This window comes from Phoxinus phoxinus (genome assembly GCF_949152265.1).
Source record: "Phoxinus phoxinus genome assembly, chromosome: 13".
Taxonomy (NCBI): Eukaryota; Metazoa; Chordata; class Actinopteri; order Cypriniformes; family Leuciscidae; genus Phoxinus; species Phoxinus phoxinus.
In genome coordinates this window covers 7,492,025-7,517,274 of record NC_136888.1, presented here as the reverse complement: position 1 = coordinate 7,517,274, position 25,250 = coordinate 7,492,025, and the positions used below count along the sequence as shown (strand labels likewise).

The 25,250-nt window shown below is 39.8% G+C and overlaps 2 protein-coding genes across 5 annotated transcripts in view; one reads left to right on the top strand and one right to left on the bottom strand.

Moving 5' to 3' along the window:
- tfb1m (transcription factor B1, mitochondrial) overlaps positions 1-24,609 on the top strand; it is a 33,620-nt gene extending 9,011 nt beyond the window's left edge. For 2 of the 3 annotated variants that reach the window (XM_079633910.1, XM_079633909.1), the window contains exons 4-8: positions 1,513-1,621; positions 3,446-3,597; positions 4,625-4,744; positions 20,773-20,900; positions 23,644-24,520. In XM_079633910.1, coding sequence (XP_079490036.1) covers positions 1,513-1,621; positions 3,446-3,597; positions 4,625-4,744; positions 20,773-20,900; positions 23,644-23,923 — 789 coding nt within the window. In that variant the 3' untranslated portion in view covers positions 23,924-24,520. Of the gene's footprint in view, positions 1-1,512; positions 1,622-3,445; positions 3,598-4,624; positions 4,745-20,772; positions 20,901-23,643 lie in introns of all 3 variants that reach the window. The other variant, XM_079633908.1, reaches the window with a different exon arrangement.
- On the bottom strand, positions 14,980-20,629 carry LOC307009811 (claudin-20). Of its 2 annotated transcripts, none has more exons than XM_079633912.1 (2): positions 20,512-20,629; positions 14,980-15,929 (listed from the first exon to the last, which is right to left on the bottom strand). In XM_079633912.1, the coding sequence occupies exon 2, from the start codon at positions 15,837-15,839 to the stop codon at positions 15,108-15,110; it is 732 nt and encodes a 243-aa protein (XP_079490038.1). In that variant the 5' UTR covers positions 15,840-15,929; positions 20,512-20,629; the 3' UTR covers positions 14,980-15,107. The 2 variants fall into 2 exon arrangements, with proteins under 2 accessions (XP_079490038.1, XP_079490037.1); XM_079633911.1 differs by lacking the exon at positions 20,512-20,629 and adding an exon at positions 16,337-16,464.
- Positions 24,610-25,250: the final 641 nt, after the last annotated feature.

Below are 25,250 nucleotides of genomic sequence, written 5' to 3'. Positions count from 1 at the left end.
CTCCTTGTCGCTGTTGCCTTACCTTCTGGCTTGCTTAGTTTGGGGACATTTAATATTCAACAATATTATAGATCTGCCTTAAAGGTGGACGATGATGAAATTGTTTTTTGTATTATTTTCATGTAATCACTGTGAAGCTGCTTTGATACAATCTGTATTGTAAAAAGCGCTATATAAATAAAGGTGACTTGACTTGACTTGACCATATATCCAGTACAATACTACACTTGCAGTGCCTACAGTTTACAATTTATTCACCTTACTACTGTAAGTTGTCATTACTATACTTTTTTTAGATAATTGCAAAATGTGTTTTCTTTGTTACAATATACTTTTTTGGATTCTATGTTCTCCATTTTTTTGATGTAGTGTCGAATGAATGATTTGTAGTTTGTATAATATTGTGTGTGTGTGTGTGTGTGTGTGTGTGTGTGTGTGTGTGTGTGTGTGTGTGTGTGTGTGTGTGTGTGTGTGTGTGTGTGTGTGTGTGTGTGTGTGTGTGTGTGTGTGTGTGTGGGGGGGGGGGGGGGGGGTTGGTTTATTATGCAAACCTGAGATCACCTCCATTGTGGGAACCAGCCAGCGGTCCCCATGAGGGGAATGGGTTAATAAACATACTAAATTATATATTTTTGAAAATGTAAAAATGCAGAATGTCTCCTGTGATGGTTGGGTTTAGGGATAGGGGCAGTGTAAGGGGATAGAATATACAGTTTGTACAGTATAAAAACCATTACGCCTATGGAATGTCCCCACAAGGATAGAAATGAAAGCTTGTGTGTGTGTGTGTGTGTGTGTCATCAAGGTCGTCTCAAATGGAAGTGTCCTTGGAATATAGCTTTCGTTTCGAGGCCTTCATTCTAAGATGTACTGTGTTTTGACACATGTATCCTTTACATCCACAAACTTTTGCGCTCATTACAATTCATGAAAAAGAATTGGTGGGAAAAAAAAGTCAGCACCAAGGTCGCTTAAGTTCATAAAGCATAAAATGTAAGGCGGAAAAAAAAAAACCGTGTTTTTGGATTCTCCCAATGCTAAACTGCCCATGATGTAAGTCATTGGGTGACCACAGATGATTGTCATTCATTGTATTGCATTTATAGAAAGTCAGACATTTATAAAGTAGTTTTCAAAATCTATTTTTAATAGTATTTTTGCACAGTGGCGGAAACCTTGACGTGGACTTACTAGAGCGTCTCATTCTAGCATTCAATGCTAAGTAGTAGTCTAGCCTTGAAGCCTCAGAGTCAGAAGCACTGAGTAATGATTATATTTATTGTTCACCGGCTGATCCAGTCTTGTACTTTTTAGTGACACATGTCCGTGTGGATGCAGCCGAATCACACCTGTGCCATTGTAGACCTATGATTACTTTTTTACCAATGATGATTTTTTTTCCTCTTACAGCGCACGTTACTTAGTTCTACTGTCTGGGACTGTAATTAATTTTATTGTTAGGCTTCATAAGCATTGATATTAAACTGTTTGAGTCTTCTTTTGGTTCTTCAGCTTTTGTCGGAGGCTGCCCCTGGAAGAATGAGGATAGCACATGGAGATATTCTCACACACAGACTGGAAAGAGGATTCCCAGCTCACATAGCCAAGACATGGGACGATGGTAAACACTACAATGAATTTCAATAAATAATTATGGCGTCCGTGGTAAATATGAGCAAAACAGGTTGTGGCAAAATTCCTTTTATCTTCTTATCCAGAAAACTTACAAATTCAATTTAAGTCTTGCACTAAAACAAATTTTGTATAAATGTGTGCCACAATTATTGGCACCTTTTAATTTCATATTTCAGTTTAATTTCCCTTTGTTTGGAAATTAACAATCCCCCCCCCCCCCCCCCCCCTTCTGAATTCCTCCAGATTCAGAGATCCACACTTGTGTACTTTCTTCTTTAGCTCATCCCACATCATTTCCATGGGGAAAATATATAGGTCAGTGGACAAACAATATATACAGTAGGTCAGTGACACGGATGGCCATGACCATTTTTCTTTTTTTGCGTTGCTTTTGAGGTGTGTTTTTCTGGACCTTTGAATGGGACCTGTTATTCTTGGCAAACTCTAGGCTATAGTCACCTCATATTTATACCTCAGTGAAGCTGGAAATCATGTCTTACAACTTCCTGTAAGTTTTCCTAATCACTCCGAGGGAATTTGGAAACACACTTCACTTAGATCAGGGATGGGCAACTTCAGTCCTGCAGAGTTGAGCTCAAACCCTGATAAATCTTTTTTAGTAATGCTGAAGACATGAGTAGCTTGTTCTGGTGTGTTTGATCAGGATTGGAGTTAAACTCTGCAGGACAGTGGCGCTCCAGGACTGAAGTTGCCCAATTGACTTAGATTTTACTCTTAAGAATTTCTAAGGGTGCCAGTAATTTCGAGAAACTTGTTTTTTGAGAGTTACACATTTTTCACAATCCTTTTCTATAATTTTGCTCATATTTGATTAGGGTGCCGATATTTGTGGAGGAGGCTTTTTGTATATATTAAATATATGAGCAGAATTGGTTGGAATCCTAAAGTCCTGTCTGAAATGTTGTTATTTGAGTTGGTTTAAAATGATTTTCAATAATAAGAGAAAATAGGCTAACATTTGTTATTTTCCTTACATCCCACTGATCATGTCCAAATGCTGCAGCTTAAAGGTGGGGTATGTGATTTGCAAAACGGCTGGCAGATTTTGAAAATACTCAACTCAAATGGTCCTACCTTCTTTCCTTTGACTCCACCCATTCAAAGAACATGGACATGGATGGGGGGAGGGGGGGATGGTACGACCGATTGATTGACGCACTTACTGTCAAATGATTCTAGGTGGTCTTGGAAATGATTGGCTGGAGTTTTTCGAGTCCTGCCCGTTGCACAAATTATTAAATTGCTTAATTTTTATTTCAGTGCTTCTAACTCAGTGGCTGTAAGTGGGTTAGGAATAAGATTTTAAGTGATTTTGAAAAAATGGCCAAAAAAGAGAATTACATACCCCACCTTTAACTTTGTTTTAATCTGTCAGTCTGTTTGCTTTGGCTGCCAGTTCTTGCTTGAACTGCATTACACCCAATCTTTCAAAATTTACTCTGCAGTCATTCCATGCATCGCCTCTCTGTTCAGCACATTATTAGAACAGCAAGATAGAACAACCACTTTCTTACTGGCACAAAACAAGCTTAGGTCAGCTGACCTGAATCTCTGCCACCCCGTATTCAGTCTTATGAATGTATGCGTTTTTCTGTGTACAATAGCATGCAGTGAGGTTATGTATTAATTGATCAGTAACTGAATTTGGTTTGTATTTTTATAATAACAAAAGCAGGATCCTCTTCTAGTTGATTTAAGGGCCAGCTTAACAAAGGTCGTGTACTCTGTTGTTGTATATAAGTGCTTGTAAAAGGTTATTCAGTGTATAATATGAGTTTGTGTGTTTCAGTTCCCCCCAACCTGCACATCATTGGGAACCTGCCCTTCAATGTGTCGACTCCTCTCATTATAAAGTGGCTGGAACAGATGTCCAACAGAACTGGCTCCTTTATGTTTGGGCGTACAAGGCTTACACTGACCTTCCAGAAAGAGGTGGCTGAAGTAAGTTCAACACTGCCTCCAAACGGAGCAAAGCCACGAATAACAAGGTTTTAAAAAAAGTTTAGTTTACAAATGTAGTTGATGTCCAACAGGGGTCAACAACCAGTAGTGTTTGGTGTATGAAATTGATCATATCTATCGATCATGTTAGAACATTTTTACTTTGTGAAAATAAGTCACACAGGAAACAAATGGTGAAAATAAAATGAAAGAATATACTATAATAAGACATATTTGTAGAAGCTACTGTAATTGATAGTCTGACCCGGAGGACTTGAGCATCAGAGGTTGTCTGCAGATCCTTAAAATGTAGCTTAAGTTAATGTGAAAATTCATGTTAAAAACAGTTAAAGAAGTGAAGATTTTGTATTTATTTTGTAACATTATCGAATTTCACTGACTCCAAGCCGAAATGTAACCGCTGCTAAGCTTCAAATACATGTTTTTTTTTTTGGCCGGTGAATTTTTCTTTTCAGTGTCAAATCAACGGAGCAACCGAGCCATGGGCACAATCATTTTATTTAAAGTATGGATTTTCATCAAATATTTGATGTTGAACATTATTTAAGAAATTCTATTTTTATAAGAACAGTAGTTGAGATCTTAACAAAGAGTCTTTTACATCTACAGGACATTTTTTCATATATGGCTTGATGTATGTCTTGCTGCTTTACAATTTATTTTATAATAGATAATGTGTATATTGAACCTTTTGGCACACACTGTAGAGCATACAAAACAGTCGGAGTAAAATCTTGATATGATAATGAGATTTCATTTTTTTAGTTAACAGTTTGCTATCCTGAAAAAAGTATCTTTAACAAAGGTGCATTTAGTACAACATTAAGCTGAAGCCTGAAATATTTAAGTCATTTTCAGTTTTGGGATGAAATGGTTGTGGGGAAAATGTCTAGAATGAGATATTGGACTTGCATATCATTTGGAGTGGCATTAAAAAGGTCTTAAAACGCCTTCTCTTATTCAAAGGTTTTTAAACCAATATCTGTGTCCCCTGTTTAATGTTTAGAGGTTAACCGCCAGCACTGGAAGCCGCCAGCGAAGCCGTCTCTCTGTCATGGCTCAATATCTCTGCACTGTCAAAAGCCGCTTCACCATCCCAGGACGAGCCTTTGTTCCAAAACCAAGCGTAAGTCTTTTCGTCTCTTTCTTCTGCCATTTACATCTCTGTATCTGTGTGTGACTGCTCGTGTGGAGGGATGTGGGTGTTCGCTCATTAGAAGAGCACAGAGTCAATGTTGTCTCGGATATGGAATCAGAGATGGCGACGCATAGTGTGTAATGATGCCCACAGGGTATTTGGTACGCCTCTCTTTCGTACGGGGTGGGGAGGTTTGAGATTTTAGCCTTGTTTCTTTACTCCACTGGGTTGTGTAGGACTGATTTTGGGGTTTTTTGGGGAAAGCCAGGGGTTTGTGGATAAGAGGGGTCTTCTGAAAGAAAGTACCTTGCACATAAAGTACCCTTGTCTGTAAATATTTTATCCAGCCAGAGTGCTTTTGAACCAAGAAGAAAGGAAAGTGGGACGAATTGAGCATTCTCTTGGATTAAATGGCACGGATGATTATTTCATTGCACACCAAGGCTTCTACACCGCTGATGAAAGAAATACGCTGCTTCATGAGGTTTCACACAAGAAGTTACTGAGACATCTCCTCGAGAGTGATAATGCAGTAGACAGAAGAAAGGCTTAATTGTGCTCTTTGGGGATAAAAACATAGGCTAACACTTGTAAGATCTAATGACCTTCCTGTTGAAAGAGAAAATCACATTTCTGGAATAGTGGAAATTCGCATTTAGACCTTTAATCTTAGTTGTGTGATATTTAATGATCAGATTTCACTGGTGTTTGTCTTCAGGTGTCTGATGTCAGGAAGACATTAATCTTATGGAAAGGTAGAATGATAATCGGTATTAAATGAGAAATCACTGCTTATTATCTTGTTCACATTGAGTATGACCGAATATGCAGTTATTGTAATAGTGTAGTTCCTAATTAAGCATCACAATCCTGTTGCTCACAGTTTCAGTGTGTTGCTCATCCCACACTGTTTGAGCTGTGGATATAATGACCTCACATTGTGTGGTTTATTGAGAAGATCTGATTTCTGTCTGGTGGATAATAAAATCGGCCAAAAAGTGAATAGACTTGGGTTGAAGGAGAGACTCAAGCCATATTTTAGGGACCAGAATATTGTACACACTTGAGGGTAGGGAGTATTGAGGTTTAAAACCATCTAGCATAGTAGCCAACCTGAACTCCCTATAGTAACCGCATATTAATATCATCCAGATCACCCTATAGTAACCGCATATTAATATCATCCAGATCACCCTATAGTAACTGCATATGAATATCATCCAGATCACCCTATATTAACCGCATATTAATATCATCCAGATCACCCTATATTAACCGCATATTAATATCATCCAGATCACCCTATAGTAACCGCATATTAATATCATCCAGATCACCCTATAGTAACCGCATATTAATATCATCCAGATCACCCTATAGTAACCGCATATTAATATCATCCAGATCACCCTATAGTAACTGCATATGAATATCATCCAGATCACCCTATAGTAACTGCATATGAATATCATCCAGATCACCCTATAGTAACCGCATATTAATATCATCCAGATCACCCTATAGTAACCGCATATTAATATCATCCAGATCACCCTATATTAACCGCATATTAATATCATCCAGATCACCCTATAGTAACCGCATATTAATATCATCCAGATCACCCTATAGTAACCGCATATTAATATCATCCAGATCACCCTATAGTAACTGCATATGAATATCATCCAGATCACCAGAGGCGGACAGAGTACACAGCTTCATTACTTGAGTAAAAGTACAGATACCCCCTGCTAAATTTTACTCAAGTACAAGTAAAAGTACTACAGTCAGATGTCTACTCAAGTGAAAGTACTGAAGTACTTGTTTTTAAAGTACTTGAGTATCAAGAGTACAAGAGTAAATTTTCTAAATATTGCATTACTACTGCCACAGTGCTTACATTTATGTACAGAAACGTCCTACATGGAGTTATGAACATTTTTAATGTTAATACTTTGGAGAATGTAAAAGGAATTGAAAGTAAAATCAAGTCATTTTCATCTTTTTACCATGTTGCTTTATTTAACATTAAATAAAGGCAATACAAGGCAATAGCACAATGGCAACGCTCTGACAAACCTCTGCTAGAGTTTTAATGGATTTTTTGCACCCACATTTGAACCTGACTGTGTTAAACACACCGCATACTCAAGAACATCAAAGCAAATGCTCAGCTTACATTAATGTGTAATATCAGACAAGAAAATTCAGCTAACAATTGTGTGTACATGTGAGTTTCTCTGTTTTTTCATCAATCAAATCAATAAACCTAAACCAGCAAAGAAGGAAATATAGCAATGTTCTGACACACCTCTGAACCTGAACCTGAAAGCTGATTGCTGATAGGCTGTCCCAATCAGTGGCGCCTGCACAATCCAGTCACGTTTAAGAGGGAAACAACAAATTGAGGGTTTCCGAGATTTTTCTTTTTTCCTTTATTTTTTATTTTTTTAGAAGAAGTAACGGGTACTCAGTACTCACGGTTATGGATAGAAATGTAGTGGAGTAAAGAGTACAATATTTGACTCTCAAATGTACTTGAGTAAAGTCATGAGTACTCCCCAAAAATGATACTCGAGTAAAGTACAGATCCCTCAAAATTGTACTTAAGTACTGTACTCAAGTAAATGTACTCCGTTACTGTCCGGCTCTGCAGATCACCCTATATTAACCGCATATTAATATCATCAAAACATCACTGTGGCGAGTTTTGCACTAGCAAGCACCACTAAAAATCTATTGGCCATAGAGACTGATAGATCCAATGTGTTCATTTTATGCTTGCATTACAAGCAGTGAATTCTCTTTGATATTAGTTCAAGAATGTAATACTGCAAGTTTGCCTTTGCCAGTTTATTTGCTGTACAGACTGCGCAGTTACTGCTTGTAACTGCCATCTGTGTTCAAGAGGCTCACCCTAGACGACTGAAACCAGCTCTAGTTTTCTTTTAAAGTCAACATGAAAAAAAAAATCATTTAGATTATCAGGGATCAACAATAAAGATCTTATTAGATTACAAGGATCAGGCAATCTTTTATTCGTTGAACTTGTACATCTTTTTTATGCCTTGCAAAAAATGTTAATTTTTGAAGCATAACATTATAGCTCTTTAATTTCCTTATTAGTTGTTGCAGATTTTCCTTTTGTAAATTGGGAAAAAATGTAAAGAAATCTTAATTTTTAATGACAAATATTATTTCTGGCAAATATGAAAATACATTGCTAAAAATGTTTATAAAATAAATATTGATATGAATATTTTTGAGTGAATTTGAATATCAATGATCAAACCTGCAGTAGTTTTGTCACTACATTAATTTGGTTAACATTTTCCATGATAAAAGAGTTTAGATGGTTATGACAGAGACAAGTATAATCGCTTTCATTAAATTGAGTTAAGATTACAAGTAATCAGTGATATATTTGACTGTAAAAATGACTGTTGAACTTAATTCACATGGTATCATACTGGTATCATTGTGCATGATTCAACACAGAATGTTTTAAAAAGGAACCTTTTTTTTTTTTTTTTTTTTTTTTTACACATATTTTGCAGAGTATAGAGTCTGGTGTTATTGTTGGTCAATGCACAAAACTCTCTGAAATAAGTAGGTGCAAAGTTAACAGGATTTATTGAAGGTTTAGAGAGAAGATGCGTCTGGGAATAAGTTGCCACACATGTCGTATAATACACAGCCTCCTGTTATGCTCTAGTCAAATGAAGTGGATTAGAGAAGTGAGTATTGTAGTATGGTAATTAGCAGGAGCTTGTTCTCTGCATTTAGAGAACAGTGTAAATGTAGAGCAGAGCAATGCAGGAATATGGATTGAGTTATTAGATCCACCGTGTTTCATTGCCCTTTGTAAGGTCGGAGGGAATTAGCGTTTCCGAACAGAACAGTTCTATTTATAATCATGAGCATTAGCTGATATCGGCGTGCCACAAGGGGTGCTTTTTTATTTTTTATGTGGCTCTTTTTTTTTTTTTTTGTCTGGCAGTTTTGTGTGGACGCTGCAAGGCACCTTGTTCTGTCACATTGAGTGACTGTGGTTGTCCTTGAAGCCTCGTGTCCGCTGTGATTGGCCGTGTATTGTATGTCCTCAGGCCCACGATGCACTTGCTGGTCTCCTCCGTCACGGACCGCACTTGACACCCCCACCTGGTGGATCACTAGGCCTCAACCCCAGCACTTATGCCACATGTTGACATTTACTGTATTAGTCGCATCTAAAGGAAAGTTCTCACTTCTAGCATGTTTGTCTTATTCAGCTGCAATGCAATCAGATGAAGTTGTCATCGCCCACATCGCGTCTGCTGCAAAATTCTGCTTTTAGACAGAATAATTGCATATTTTAGAATGACTAAATGAATGTAATTATCTTCTCCTCGTCATCAGATGCTAAAGTGTTTCAATAACCCCCCCCCCCCACGCGTTTCACGAGCGCCGTCCCCTGAGCGAACGCGTGTGCGGAGCCAGCTGCTACTGCAGTGTCCTTCCCACACACACACACACACACACGGCTGGAGGAAGGGCTCGTGACAGAGATTGATCTGAGAGAGAGTGAAGCGCTCCTCCAGCAGATGTTTGTCTGGATATCGAGAGGAATGTCTGAACTGGCACCTCTGAGGAGATGGTCATACACAACTACACTTGTGGGTGGATGACATTTGCACATGATGTGGGAGGAGGACAGGTACATATGGCCACCCCGGAAATATAGCTGTATTTTTATTTATTTAATCCTTGTAAATATTTCTTTGACTGGAAATTGAAAATAAGATGAGCTAAAAGGCCTGCCAAAGTCTTTCAGTTCATTAGGAAACCTGCAGAACACAAACTTACTTAAATTACTTAAGGATGTAATGCAAAAACATTTCTAGACTGACATCACTGTCAGCTTATCCTAGTTTCTTCAATTTTCATATCACAAATATATTTAACTATTTTTTTTTTTTATGCCAATTGTTTTAAAATCATGCAGTACCTACATTATAAAAATGGTAATTCAAATATATTAATCTAAAGATTTCTGACAACAGCACTATTGTCACCTTTAAAAAAAAACAATCGTATTTTATCTTTTGTATATCTACAGTACATGTATCTTCTACCGGCAGGCGTGGTGTTACTTGTTTTTCTGGATTTGGTTCTTTGGTTTTATGAGCATTTGACGTCTTTGTAGAAGTTGTTTCCATGTACTAACCATTGTCAGTGTATAATACAAAATAACAAAACATTAGGAGGTTACAGTACATACTCTGAAAAGTGGCAATATTCTCTATAAATGCGTAGTTTGAACTGACAGGTTTAAAAAGGACATCCTAAATAAATCTGAAATGATTCCCTGGACATAAAAAGGTGTCATTTCAACAACCATTATATGATATTTTAGAGCAAGGCCAGATTTCTCCCCCCCCTTTTTTTCCTTTTGTGTCCATTTTAAGGATCATTAAACTCTTTTTCTCCATTTTCCGTGATGGTCCCACGGTGCAGCAGCCAATGAAACCTCACAGAGTGAATAATGGGGTCAGAATTGGTATAAGTAGTGTTCCAATTTTAATAAATGGGGTCAAATGAGGTATCAGGAGTAAAGGAAGGTTATTTCAATGTCTCAGAATGCCTGCAGACGTCCTCTGTCTATTATGATTCAAGCTGAATCTAAAAATATTCTATTTAATATAAAATGCTTTGAATTTTGAACAAATATCATTAGTAGTTTTGACTAGATATTTTAGAGATCTTGCCATTTTTATTCGTTTTATTAATATATATATATATATACATTTAATTAGTTTATTCTCCTTTGTGTGTTTACATTTTAAAAATGCTTAATGTAGTTAATTTACAGACAATTTTAAGATTTTTTTTATTTTATATTTTGTAGAGTAAGATCTACACTTAAACTGGATTTTTGAAGCAAATTTTCACTCAGAAATTGCTGGTAAATTTCATAATTAAAAGTAACACATTGAATAAAAACATGATATTTTGAAGTAGAAAGACTGATGTTGTGTTTTCTTGTAAAACCTGCTTCAATCTTTTTTATTTACACTAGCATTTTAAAAAATGTCTCCCAACACTAGAGTGGTTGTTTGGATGGAAATATTGAATTCTATGAATTGGAAAAAATTTGGTTTTCATGCAAGCTCTTTTATCTTGGCATTCAATTCTGCCTGTGTCAGCAGTTCACAATGCACCAAGCAAGGGCAGTATTATCATTCGTGTGTGTGTGTGTGTGCGTCTGTGTGTACAGACCCAGGAGTGTGTCCATCAGGACAAGGTCATGTCTGACAGTCTATTCTATTTTCCACATTGCTCATTATAAAGATAACACTGAATCTAAAAGAAAATAATAATGATAAAAAGAAACGCTTGGCTATGACTGACGGTCTATGGATTCGGCCGCCATTACTGCTGATGGGCTTTTGATGGCCGATGGTTTTTCATCAGTTTAGCTGGTGTTACATGACAGAAATGATTTAACTGGCACCTCATATTTGCAAGAAGTGTTTGGCCCCTGTTGTGTGATGTTCCACAGAATATGGTCATCACAGGGTTGTGAGTGTGCACGTTTGCAGTGAAGTTAATCCCTGCTTATATTAGTCTTGTGATTTGAGGATCTTTCAAACATCTGAGCCCTGATCCTGGCTCTGTCATTACTGGAGGGCAAAGACCTTTGAAATGAAGTGAAGGTAATACACAGATTTCATTTCATTAGCTCTCGTGGAATCAAGCTGTGTTATGTGATCAGGACCATATCTCCCTAATGGTGCGTTCACACCGGACGCGAATAGCGCGTCAGGCGCGAGTCATTTCAATGTTAAGTCAATGCAAAGACGCGTTACGCGCGTAAAACGCGTGTAACGCGTCTTTGCATTGACTTAACATTGAAATCACTCGCGCCTGACGCGCTATTCGCGTCCGGTGTGTGGGTGCAGTAATAAAGGTTACATGAACGTTTGTTTTCTTTCAAATTCTCAATGTTGTGATGCAGATTTTTTCCAGCAAAAAGATCAACCTTATTTAAAGGCAGGACTACAAATATGCTGTGATACAAATGTACTTTATAATTGAAATGCATCATCCTTTAAATTAAATAAAGTTTGCATAGTTTACAACTCAAAGAATACATTTCTTCGTTCAATACTCTAGTGGTTATCTAGAAAAAAAATAATGCTGATTTTATTTATTAATGTTTGATGTTGTCTAAAAACACAGTAAATTAAATATGAAAGAATGTGTTCCTGGTCTGTTCATAAATCAGAAGTATGTCATTTGTTGCTTGAGGCTGTTGTCTTCATGAACAAAACAGCACAAATGAATTAAATAAGACTTAAATGTTTTTTAAGAACATATGCTTCCACCATTTTTTTATTAATAAAAATATAACTACTTGCACAAGCACACTGAGAGAACAGTACAGAAATATTTGAACCATATCCTCTGCAAAATTAAGAAGTGCAGAAGCATACACCAAAATATAAGCCTTATTTATCCAACCAGGAATCATTAAATTGGCCCCTGAACAAAAACGAGGGCTGGGTCTTATGAAACTTTTTTTTTTTCTTCCTTCTAGCGTGCTAATAAACAAGCTGCACCATAACAATATATGAATAGTTTGTCTTTATAATTACAAAACCTCTATTGGTAATACTATCTACAGATGATCATCTTTATTTCAGTCAGTGTATCTTTTAGCATGTTTGGCTAACAAAAAATAAATTGCTTTCAAATGAGGTTACACAATTAAAGGTGTAAATGTTTGTCTTCTTATAAAGAAGATTTGCTGTGAACATGCTTGGGTGTTGAACAGTGCTCTCAGGAAATTAATAAAAATAAATGCAATCTTTGCAGAGCTGTAATGAAAATGAAATCCCAAAGCACAATTGAAATGGTGTCAGTCCCGTCAAGCCGGCCCGCGCTGAAGCCGGACAGTTTGTGATCCTGGAATCGTTGTGCTTGGGAATTTTAGGGGGGAAAGTGTGCAAGTTGATCAACTTCATATTTATAAATTGACAGTCTTTCAAAAACTTTAAATCATCTTGCATTTGGCAAACAACGGTACACCTGCACATACATTTGCAAAGTAGTCATGGGTTTGGCACATTCACAATTGTAACATTTCAGTGCATTGTCACTTTGGAGGGTAGGAGGAGTGGTTATTGCATTCAGTAACGGTACATGTGCGGTTGTTGTTGTCCATGCGCTGGCGTGATCTGCCCTCGAGTGCCCGCTCGGCCTGCAGGGGGCGATCTGGGCACAACCATCTGCTCTCCTGTGGGAATCTGCTTGAGAGGAAGAATGCGCTGTGCCATCCATCACTGCCAAAGCTCTTTCTGCCAGTAGAACAACACTGAGATTGCATTCCTCCCTTCAGCAGCATAGAAACGCACGGCTGCATCCAAGCTCTCACACACTTACTCAACTCTTGGCACAAGTTATGTTGCATGCTTATGAAGCGAGGGGGGGGGGGGTTTGTGTGTACATGCATTGGCAAACTGGCACATGGCATGCAACTGTTCTGGCTGTCCATACTGCAAGCGCTCAGGAAGAACGGGATGGCAAGCACTGAGGGAGGTCCAGTATGATTGTGAAGTGTCTCACTCATTATTAAAAGAATATTGAGGTCTATGGGCAGCATATGTGGCATGCTGTCGGTTTGACTTCTTCGGTGTATATGTAAAACTGCATTGGTGGCTAGAGGTCGATTACTAATATCAAGTCTGTGAAGACAAATGAGAAATGCTTTTACACTTGTAAGACATTTACAGTAATAACAATGGAAGACACAAAACACTGTAAATGTATAACTGTTTCCCTTTCTCTGGTAATTGACAGCATGCCGCAGATAATGTCCATAGACGTTAAGAATAACCCGAAATATTGCTTTAAGGCGATTTTAAGAGCCCCTTGTAGGACACAATCTGTCAGCAGATCCACCGCCGAGGCATTTGGAGACGTGTGGCTGTAAGACAAGCAGACGTCATCTGGCAAAGCAGATTTCCATTGAGAGTGGACATGACCATATTGCAGACTCATCAGGTGCCGTGAAAGAGCTGCCAATTACTGAAGCTCAATCTCGTCTTCGCTTGTGTTGATGTTATTTACGTCTCTAAAACCAAACTGCTGCACATATATTGTGCACTGATTACACTGGAGTTGGTCAGCAGGACCGGGACCCTCCCGTCTGAGAGAGGCTTTGTCTCTAGACACCGACCCAAACCCCCTCGCTGTTATCTGGAGTGATTCATGACGGCCTTCAGGATCCTCCGAGTGTGCAGAGAGATACGACCCCTAGACAATACACGCATTTGGGTGTTAAAATCCCGTTTCCATGGCAGTGAGTAGCAGCATGAGTAAAAAGCACACATGCAGCAGTGTGTGTGTGTGTGTGTGTCTCTGTGTGTGTGTGTGTGTCTCTGTGTGTGTCTGTGTGTGTGTGTGTGTTAGAACGGCAAACAGCATGCGCTGAGCTGAAGGCAGCTTGCTTTTGTCTGGGGCGAAGTATTAAAATGTTGAACAGAACAACATTACATTGTCCATTTGACGTAAGAAGGGCCAGTCTCCGCTCAGCCTCCATATGGGTTTCTCAAACATGCCTGACCCAGCAACCCCTGTTCCCTCTCTCCTCCCACTGTCTCCAAACAGTTTCAGTGGTGTATGAACTACAGCTCTTTAGGCACAGGCTATATGGCTACAATTCAGTCTACATCAGGCATTCCACTGCATTATGCACAGGCTCCAGAAAGCATGCTTAGGCAGAATATCAATCATCCTATCAGCTACCAAAATAAGACAAGATATTTCATTAACACAACCATTACTCAAGTAGAAAGAAAAGCTAAGAATCTCCCAAACAAGGGCTCTCTCCCATACTATTGCCTCTTAGAGACATATTGCCATCTTACTTTTAAACAGAGGTTACCGAACGATTGTTAGCAGCTAAACGATTGCTTCTGAGTTCAGATCTTTGGGAAGGGGCGGGGGGGAGTTGGGGATTTATAAGTAGCATAAACATTTCCTTGTTGCTAATCCTTTCCCAGAGGAACACTTTAATAAGATTTACTGTGATGCTGGATATGTGCATTTATTATCATCTCGCTCAGTCTTTCACACTGCTTTCGTGTGCCACTGCAGCGCTTCTGCCACTCGCCCCTCGGCATTCGCAATCTGTCCGTTTCAAGACGACGCTTCAGGGAATACTTCCACCATTTGTGCTTGCTGATCTGAAAAAGGAGAGAGGTGGAAAGGAAAGGAAAAGGGTCCCTCTCGCCCTTTCATTTTTGTAATCACAAGAGCCAAGAGGTGGAGTGGCAGTGCATTGCACTCCTGGACGGTTGGTCTCTTACACGTAGTCCTGCAGGCTGTATCCAGTCTTGTTATCCAGCGGCGAGAGAGAACAGTACTGGTGCTGGAGCTGCTCCTGTTGCTGCTGTTGTTGCAGAAGTTGCTGTTGCTGCTGCAAGAGGAGTTTGTCTGGAGGGAGAAGTATCAAATCCTGTGGGCCGTGTCGCTTACCCGAGCAGGACAGACAGAAAATGGATCCCCCCACGAAAAGGAAACCAGACGAGATGAAGGCTACATAGACGGCACCGCCCGGCTCAAACTTGTTGCTTTCGGGCACATTGGCGTCTAGGAAACTGACTATGACCTCGTTTGTGTACCAGGAGGCAGGAACGAGGCAGAGGAAGCCAGAGGCCAGAAAGCATGAGCCGGCCGCCATGGCAGCGTGGCGTTTAGCCCGGCGTCCTCCACCCCACCGAGTGCACTTCAATCCCAGAGAGGCCAGACACAACCCCAGTGCTGCCAACACGCATGAGAGCACCATGGTGGTGCGTGCCGTCTGCAGGTACGCGGGCAGCGCCAGCACGGAGTATTTAAGCGTACAGCTGAACATGCCAGTGCTGTACCAGGTGCAGTCCATCCACAGACCCTGCATCTGCGAGATGGCCGTGATGATGTTCGAACCAACATCCGCGCTCACCTTCCAGTTGGGCAGTAACGTGGCCACCGTGGCCCCGAGGATGCCTAGCAATGCCAGCACAAAGGCGAAGATCTGCGTGCCTGTGGACGCCATCCTGCCGCGCTCCTGAACCCGGCCAACATTCACACAGGCTTTGCTCAGTCCCTTCTCCTTCGGCAGAGACTCCTCAGCACCACCGCCTGCCTGAGGAAACAAGTGAGAGAATTAAACCAGTGTCCTCCTCCTCCTCCTCCTCCCCCAGCGCACTGGGAACAAAGAGAAGCGTGAACACAGGATGATGAGGAAGCAGGTTCCTTACTGTGATTTTAGTGCTTTTCTGTTCATGCCTCACACACATGTATCTAGACTGGAGAGCTGAGTTATTAGCAGGAGGGGGGGGCAGTACATACACGCATTGATGCGATATTTGATCACGGGAGTCTGAATCAGTTTTCCATACGGTCAGGTAAATTACATAAAGTATCGTTTCAGACATACGAGCACACAACACATTTTTAATCTCGTGTTACTAAGGCAATAACAGAAATATTTTCGGTTATGACTCACAGCGGTTTATAACACGGAGCGGAATGCAGAAAGCCTGTACTTACCTCGGCTGGTGCAGAGCGAGCTGTGACGCGTCAGGTTTCCGAGCACACACACACACACACACAAACCTACAAACTGCTAAATATGTAAACCGAGTATGAACGCCCTTAGATGTGTCGTTAGCGCTCGGTTCATGGTGTCTGTGTCTCCAGCAGAAGCGGACATTAGTGATGGAGAGCCGAGGCTGTTTTCAAAGCTGCTCGAATGATGCTCTACGTCACGCAGCAGCGAGCTCTCAACTTCCCGCGCATGAAAGTCTGTTATTTGCTCTCTTAGCGATTTAAACCCCGTTTATTATCGCATTTAGTAAGCTTTTTTATTATATTTAACGTCGATATTCAACGCTTTAACTCGTCTCATTTTTCGTCATAGAAACATTTTGACGGAGAGTTTGCGGTTTGTTCATATTATAATAGCCTAGTGTTTATTATCTAATTTACCGGCATATAGATTTAAATGTTTTGGATATTGAGTAGATCAATTCTTATTGAAAAATATCAAAAGACGCTTACATATATTGAAAATGTCCTGAAATTATTACATTTACTAATAAGCAAAAATGGCTATTAAGATCACCCACAGAGAGGCTATCTTGTAAATCTGTCATTAATCTTGTTGAACATATTTCTTCTTGTGTTCAATGCATAAACTTCTCCATCGTTGTTATTTTTTTAACAGCCTTTTATCAGAATAAATGCTGTTTACATTTTTTGTAATACTTTTTTTTTTTTTTTTTTTACTGAAAGTTAAATGTCTAGAATTCTAACAAGCTGTGGCAAAAAATTGGTATTGTATACCAAACCTCATGTCCCTTTTTCTGTCACAGACCATTACCCACTAAAAATTATACAATTTTATGTATAATGGTAAATGGGCATGTCCCTTTCACCTGTTTTGCTATAGTGGCAATGCACCGCTATCACCCTAATCATAATTTGACTTAGCACTGAGCAGCAACATTCACTCTGCAGGAGGATGAACTCACAGCTGCTGCCCCTCCAAACCCCTGCGCCCTCACCCTTATAAACCCATACACCCCCACCGCTATAAACCCCTGCACCCCCCTCCGTCCTCCATCCGTCCTCTCCTCGCTGCAGGGTGGGAGTGGCTATATGCCATTCGTTTAGAAATGACAAAAGGACAGAATCAATGTCATCCTATCTATCTATCTATCTATCTATCTATCTATCTATCTATCTATCTATCTATCTATCTATCTATCTATCTATCTATCTATCTATCTATCTATCTATCTATCTATCATCTATCTAGATAGTTTTTTGTAAACAAGTTCTGTAAACTCTTATCAGGTTTAAAAATCAGGATTTCTATCGTATATCGTTCAATCCTATTTTCGGAAGTGATTCTCAGTTGACATGCATTTGGGCCTTAGTGGGGGTTTAATGTATGCCCTCGCATTGGAGGACACACATTAAGTGCTGATGGTTGGATTGTGCTGAAAAATAAATAAATAAATAAGTGTATAAGGGGTGCTGTTTACATGCACTGTATCCAGGGAATATAGAAGTGTTGGGAGCTGACGTGTTAAGGCACAGAAAGCTATTATATGCGTGTTACCTTGAGTTTATCACCTCTAGCTTTCACATGCAGAAGCTTGAGTGCACATCGAAACTGTCATTTCTTCAGGGAAGGGGTGTTTTTCCCCCTATTTGTTTGTGCTTTTTTTATTGTTTAGGATGAGATCCATTTGTTTATTCACAGTTGCTGTTGGAGTCATTTCATTACCCAGCTGTCGCGGTTTGCCTGTAACGCAGATGTCAAAATGGTCTTATTGCGACTGCTACAGAAATGGCTGTTTAAATTCATGATAATAAATGGAAATTACTCTCTGCTGTGCACGAGGGCAGTGCATGGGTTTCCACACTACCTTGATTTATTGCCTGTGTGCTTTTTCTTGTGAGTTTACTGTTCAATGAAAATGCTTAAATGAATGCTTGAATTCCAGTAAAACCAATGCACTTTTGGGTGCCTGAAAACGCAAACTTTTGAAAACGGTCTCCGTGTAAACAACAATATCGCACATCTCTGAAGACGATGGCGTCATGCACATGCACTACGTGTTCAGTCTATAGTGTTTCTTCACCTCCTAATGGCCTGGCAGCAGAATACAGCATTTTTAGTCATTTTCGTGGATCCGATCGTTTTGACAATGGCGTCGTCTGTATGCAGAAAACTCAAAGGAAAAACTTCTCCGTTTTAAACATATCGTTGTCGTGTAAACGTACCCTGACAATGCTTTTCACTGACCTGGCATTCTTAAAGTTTTAAATATAGGGCCACTGTGTGTTTGGCCCTCTTACCATGCGTACTCTCGCTGTCCATCTTGCCTTGTCTTCAGCCGGACACCTTAAAAGCCCGTAGTCTCATCGGCTGGAGAGAGACTCCATGAGAACCATTTCACATCTGAGAAGCACATCAGTGCCTGTGCATCAATGCCTTGGGCGATTCACGGAGCGTGGGACGAACAACCTCACAGTAAAAACAAGCCTCTCTAGCAAAAGCCCTGTCAGCCTCACGGTTACATCCTCTCTTTCTGCTTCTTCATCTGAGCCGAAGTGCGAGTGGTTGTCTTTAGAAAGTGCTGTCATGATTAATGTATCCATACTCATTGCAGGACTATTTTCTCCTTCCCCTCACTGTATGCATTCCCAGCTGCGGACTCCATTGTTCTCTGGCAGTTATGTAAAGGAAATAATGGTTACTCAGATTGCCCCGAGGGACTGCCACCTCGATTTGATCATTCTCCATTCGAAATGACAAATTAAACTTCACACCCTTTGCAGTAATGGAGCACTTCTGCTGAGGTGCAAATAGTGATACGTTTTACTTGCAATGTGTGAAGGTTGTTAATGACAGTAGTGTGCAATGTTTTTCTTCTTGTAAGATCACACTCAAAGACAGGAATGTTGTCTGGGAGAGAGTCGTGGAGTCGCAGGCCATGATACTTACTAACGGCAAACAATGTATTTTCAATCGTCAGTTGCATGGGATTGATTTAAGGTGACGGTTTCTCACAAGTCTATTTTACCAGAAGAGAATTATTTGTTGGTCAAAGTCAAGTCAGATTGTTTCAAAGCAGCTTTACAGAGATAACAGGAAAATAATGCAAAAAAGTTTGTTTCCAGAAAAAAATAGCGTCACAGTCCAGCTTAAGTAAGTTCAGAGTTTAATTTTTGTTTTTAAAAAGTTATTAATTTAGTTTATATATATATATATATATATATATATATATATATATATATATAGCCGCTCTGGAGTAAACCGTGATGCCATCGTCCAGTTTAGTTCTTGTATAATAGTGTCAATGCAGGCAGATCGATATTATTGTTGAATATTAAATTAAATGTAAGGGTATATTATAGACAAGCCACTGCGTATATACATATATAACTTTATTTGGTTGCTCCTAAATCCTGTTTCTTTCTGAATTGTTAGGGACTTGAATGTACCTGGTCAAAACGCCAGACCCCTGGGAAAAGGGCTCGAGTGTTTCGTTTAAAACCAGCGTCCCGGGTGTGGGGTAAATGACAGTGGGCCAAATTGATTTCCTGAATGTGTTCTAGTCCTGCACAGCTGAGGCAGATGAGTCAATGGTTTCTGAAAGCTCTTGTCACATCTTCACTTCTGTCATCTCCAGTCTATTGCTTTTTTCTAGCCTTAAACCCCAGAAAGAGCTTCACAGCCGTGTATCCTGTTCACATTTAAAGTCCAAGAGTGGAATAATCTATCCAAAGTCAAGAGTCCGGCATGATTGCAACTCAACCAGATGTCAATGTTTATGTTCAACTACAGCGAGCCATGCAGCTGTTTGCATCAGTTTGCATTTTCTTGTTTATCTCCATCCCACATGTCCATTAAGGACATTCCCGCACATTTGTATAGAAGACTGAATAATGCACAGGTATAATGCACTGCTATAGGTTTGTAACTGGTTCGGGACCGATCAAAATGATGTTTTCACAGCATAATTACGTGAGAGAAACATGTTTCAGTCTGGGAACCGCAGACGTCTGTACTGGTTTTGCATAATGAAAAGAATCACGTCCCCTGTGCTGATCGTTGAACCAGGGCAGATAAAAGCTGAACACCCCCTACAGCAGCACTCGGCTTTGGTAATAAGAACATTTAGGAAACAACAGTGTAACAAGAGACTTACTATTCACATGTGAAGAGGCTTGTTTTGATGGTCCTTTAAACAGGTGTTACTGTAGCAACCGTCATCGTGCAGCATCACCGACTGCCTCCTCTCCCAACCCTCTGCTTTTCCTCATGCGTATATTCCTTTTTCTGGCTAGTTTCCACTCCGTTTCTCCCCTTCACTCGAGTGGGAGTAGCTCCTGAATATGGTCTCCATGTCTGACTCTAACACTGTTGTGTGTGTGTGTGTGTGTGTGTCATCACCCCGCGGTGTGCGTAGGTGGATGTGGGGGTGGTGCACTTCACTCCGCTGGCTCAGCCCCAGATCCAGCAGCCCTTCAAGCTGGTCGAGAAGATTGTCAAGAACGCCTTCCAGTTCCGGAGGAAGCACTGTCGCAGAGGACTCCAGTAAGCATTTCCCAGGCTTTCCGTCAACTACTTTTCAAAACTACTCTCTTTGCTTCTCAATGTGTTTAATCTGGCTCCCTTAATCAGGGTAGACACCATATCTAGAGGTGAAGGAAACAAGGTTGTGAGAGATTGAAGTACAGTCCGCGCAATGTACTGTTGTGTACCTTGGTGCATCTAGCAAAACATGGTATATGTATATTTAAAAAAAGTCAGGGGTGATGTGAACCTGAAGCTAATCGAGGCGTTTAATAGAAACAGGATTACTACAAACTTTCAGGCAGGTGTGCAGTGGGTTCAAGATAAATTCTGCAGGAGAGTGGTTCTCCGGGACCAGGATTGGACACATGACTTGTGTGGACAAGGAACTCGTGAAAACAAAGGTTGTGAAAAATAGACTTGAACTACAACCTTTTAGACAGGCCAAGGGTGTGTTCACACTTGTAGTTCGGTTCGCTTGGCTCGTCTAGTCCAGACCAACAAAAAGGTAGCCTTGGTCCTTTTAGCGTTCAAGTCAAGTCATCTTCATTTATATAGCGCTTTTAATAATGTAGATTGTTTCAAAGCTGCTTTACAGTGATAAACGTATAATTTAAGGTAACAGATTGTTTTGGCTTTATAGCGGTTCTTGAATAATGTTATTTTCCAGCTAAAGTTAGTTTTGATTGATTCACTTCCGTCGAAAGGATCATTTATTAAATTAGAGGCCGCTAAGACGACACGTTCTCTCTACACAGACTTTAAATGTGAACCTGTGAGAAACGCTGATGGCGCTCACGTGCGCATCAAGAATTATTTCTATAGTTATGTGCGTTTGAATATATGTGCGCAGGTTTGTAATTCCCTATAAACCAAGCCTATACAAACTACTTGTCTGGCCTTAAAAAAATGTATACAGAATTGTATCACTACGGGGTAGATACGCGAAACCGAAATTATCCCACAACGCTTTATCTGTAGAGTAGGCTAGTAAAGGGATCCTCCATAGGGAGAGGCTAGTTGGCACTTCAGCACTGCGTTGTCATCAGGTCCAGGCGAAGGTCCTTCGTCAGATCTGGATACGGCCTGGATCCGGCAGGCTGCGGGAAAACCTCGGGATAAACAAAGACACTAAAATTAGCGTAGATGCCATTCTTCTTATGATGTAACGAGTACATCAGGATTTAAGGGAAGTGTTCCCAGTTCCGGCTGACCTAATCTATGCAGCCTAACATTGAGTTATAGAAGACTCATGTTCACATAATTTTAACACCGAACCTAAAGATACTGAACCTAAAGGCATGGGATACATTCACAACCTGAATGGTCGGCTTTTCACAATGCTGTGTTCGGGGCTAAATGTGCTCGCTGTAGCTGGTCAAAATAGCATCATATGAAGGCTGAGAACTCGTGAAGAGCTTATAAAGTGTGTAAAGGAGTGTATCTCAGCGATTGCACCAGAGTTAGTTTGGAAGCGGACCAAGACTCATCTTTCCGCTGGAATGGTGCGCACCAGGGTTCGGATGGCAGCGTTCACATTAATTAAAATAAAACTAGAACCAAATAAAACCAGTTTGTTTTAATCGAACCAAACATGTCAAGTGTGAACACACCCCAAGACCCCCGTCTAACTCTGGCATTTGCATTTGCATCAGACTGCTTACCCAAACTAGTCTCTCTCTCTCTCTCTCTCTCTCTCTCTCTCTCTCTCTCTCTCTCTCTCTCTCTCTCTCTCTCTCTCTCTCTCTCTCTCTCTCTCTCTCTCTCTCTCTCTCTCTCTCTCTCTCTCTCTCTCTCTCTCTCTCTCTCTCTCTCTCTCTCTCTCTCTCTCTCATATATTCATATATATATATATATATATATATATATATATATATATATATATATATATACAGTATATATATAAAAGGGTAATGCTTAATCCTTTATGTATAATGGATTATAAAGCTATTATGAAACTGATTATGCCTTGTAATACATTGTATGGTCTCATGAATAATTGTAACCACAGTTATAATGCATTATTCATTGAACACCTTTGGAGTATAATCCTTAAAAACATGTCAACTAATCAATATTAGATTTAACTAGGAATCTGCAAGTATTATAATGCATTTTAATTTTGGTTACAATTATTTATGAAAAGATATAATGCATTAGCTTATAATATGCATTATAAATACCTTTATAATGCATTATACAGTGTTACAAAAAAAGGATTGGAAGTAACTCAGCAATTATGCATCATTGTGAAGGCCAGTTTGGCAGATTTCTGGCTGCGCTGCTTATTTTCACATTACCTCGTGAACCTCGTCCAGAACAAGCCGCTATCAGTCCGCTTCAGCCGTGTCTGCATCAGGTCAGTTACTAGTTGCCCTGTCTTCTTCCTACAGTATGTGGAGTAGCCAATCATATTAATGAAAGTATAAAACAGTTTAAACGTGCTCATGTGAATGGCTTTTTTATACAGTAGTTCGGTTGTTTGTTTTATGTTTGTTCTAGAAATAGACATGACAGTTTTCCTCACTGGAATTCCTAACTTGCAACATTCAAAACAACATTCGGACAAAGTAAATACATTAAGGCAATTCTAAGAGGGAACATCTGTAATACAAGCAGATGCATAAACCACATGCGTCACAGCGCTTGTCAAACTAGAAAAGCAAAGCACAGACCACATAACGTCACTTCCATGCCACTTTTCAAGTCTTCTACATTAACTCATTGTGTCAGCGTGTGATGAGTGTTGTCTTGTTTCCTGCAGGATGCTGTTCCCCGAGTCTCAGCGTCTGGAACTGACGGAAGAGTTGCTGCGCAGTGCTGATGTGGATCCCACACTGCGGCCCACTGAGATCTCCATCTCCGGCTTCAGGGCTTTAGCAGACGCCTACAGCCAGCTTTGTAAGGAGAATCAAGGCCTCATCGACTATGAATTCAGAGAGGAGCTGAAACTCAAGCTTCAGGAAAAGAGACAGTCGGGCAGCAACCGTAAAGGGCTTCACCTTCACACCACAATAGAGGAAAATGTCATTGGCAACCGCTGAACTCAGGCAACAGCAGACTCTTAATGTGACATTTTCAGTAGCTGGCATGAATTTGTTCTTGAATGGAGTGTGGATGACTAGCCAGCAGTGAGGTACAGTAGCTAAATCAGCTAAAGTAAAAAAATAAAACACTTAACTTAAGCACTCTATAATGGCTTGGTGAAAAAAGCATTTAAAAGATGTAAGGAGCTTAAAATAAAGTTATGGTAGAAATTAAAAACATTGTGGACTGCTTTATAAATTGGAAGAAAAAATACATGTTTTAGAAATAAGTCCCATCGAGCCTGATTTGATTCGTGTATGCACAGATTTGATCTTAGAGTGTGCATACATTAAAATCCACGGCAACATTCATATATTTATAAAAACAGTCTTTGACGTTTCAACGCAACAGAGGCCCCTAGTCTCTCGCTCTGTATTGATCAGAGGAAGAGACGGGGTTGCCCACAAAACATGTCATATCATAACACCGCTATAGAAACGCTTTAATCATTTTACAGCTGGAGGCGGCATTCATCTGTCAGAGGAAAACGTTTGCCATCGTTACCTTAAAATAATTTGACTTTGATGAATAAATTATTTAACATATTCTTTTGGATACATGTGTGCTAGTAAGATTGATGTTCTTTATGTTGAGACCTTACTCTAGACTTTCAGTTTGAACATTAAAGACAAGTCTCTCCCCTGTGAAGGATCCCTTTACCACTCTACAGATAAAGCGTTGTTGGGATCATTTCGGTTTCGCGCATCTACCCCGAAGTGATACAATTCTGTTTCAAAATGTTAAGGCCAGACAAGTAGTTTAAGGCTTGGTTTGTAGGCAAACCTGCGCACATATTCAAATGCACATAACTATAGAATTAATTCTTGATGCGCACGTGAGCGCCATCAGTGTTTATCACAGGTTCGCGTTTAAAAACTGTGTAGAGAGAACGGTGTCGTCTTAGCGGCCCCTAATTTAATTAAAGCTGCAAGCAGCGATTGCGGGCCCAAGCCGGTGGCACCGCCACCCTGGTGCCTTTAGTGCAACTAAAGGCACCGGGTGGCGGTGCCACCGGCTTGGGCCCTCCATCGCTGCTTGCAGCTTTAATTATATATATATATATATATATATATATATAAAAAAATAAAAAATAAAATAAAATATATATATATATATATATATATATATATATATATATATATATTATGTAAAATCTTTTTTTCCCCCTATTTTTAACATATATATTATTATATATATAATAATAATATATATATTATTAACATTTTTGGATGCTAAACTATTCTTTTTATAGGCTTTGTACTTTGTACACTTACGTTCCAATAT

Excerpts from the sequence above, each read along its gene's own strand:
- LOC307009811 (XM_079633912.1), bottom strand. The coding sequence starts at position 15,839 with ATGGCGTCCACAGGCACGCAGATCTTCGCCTTTGTGCTGGCATTGCTA.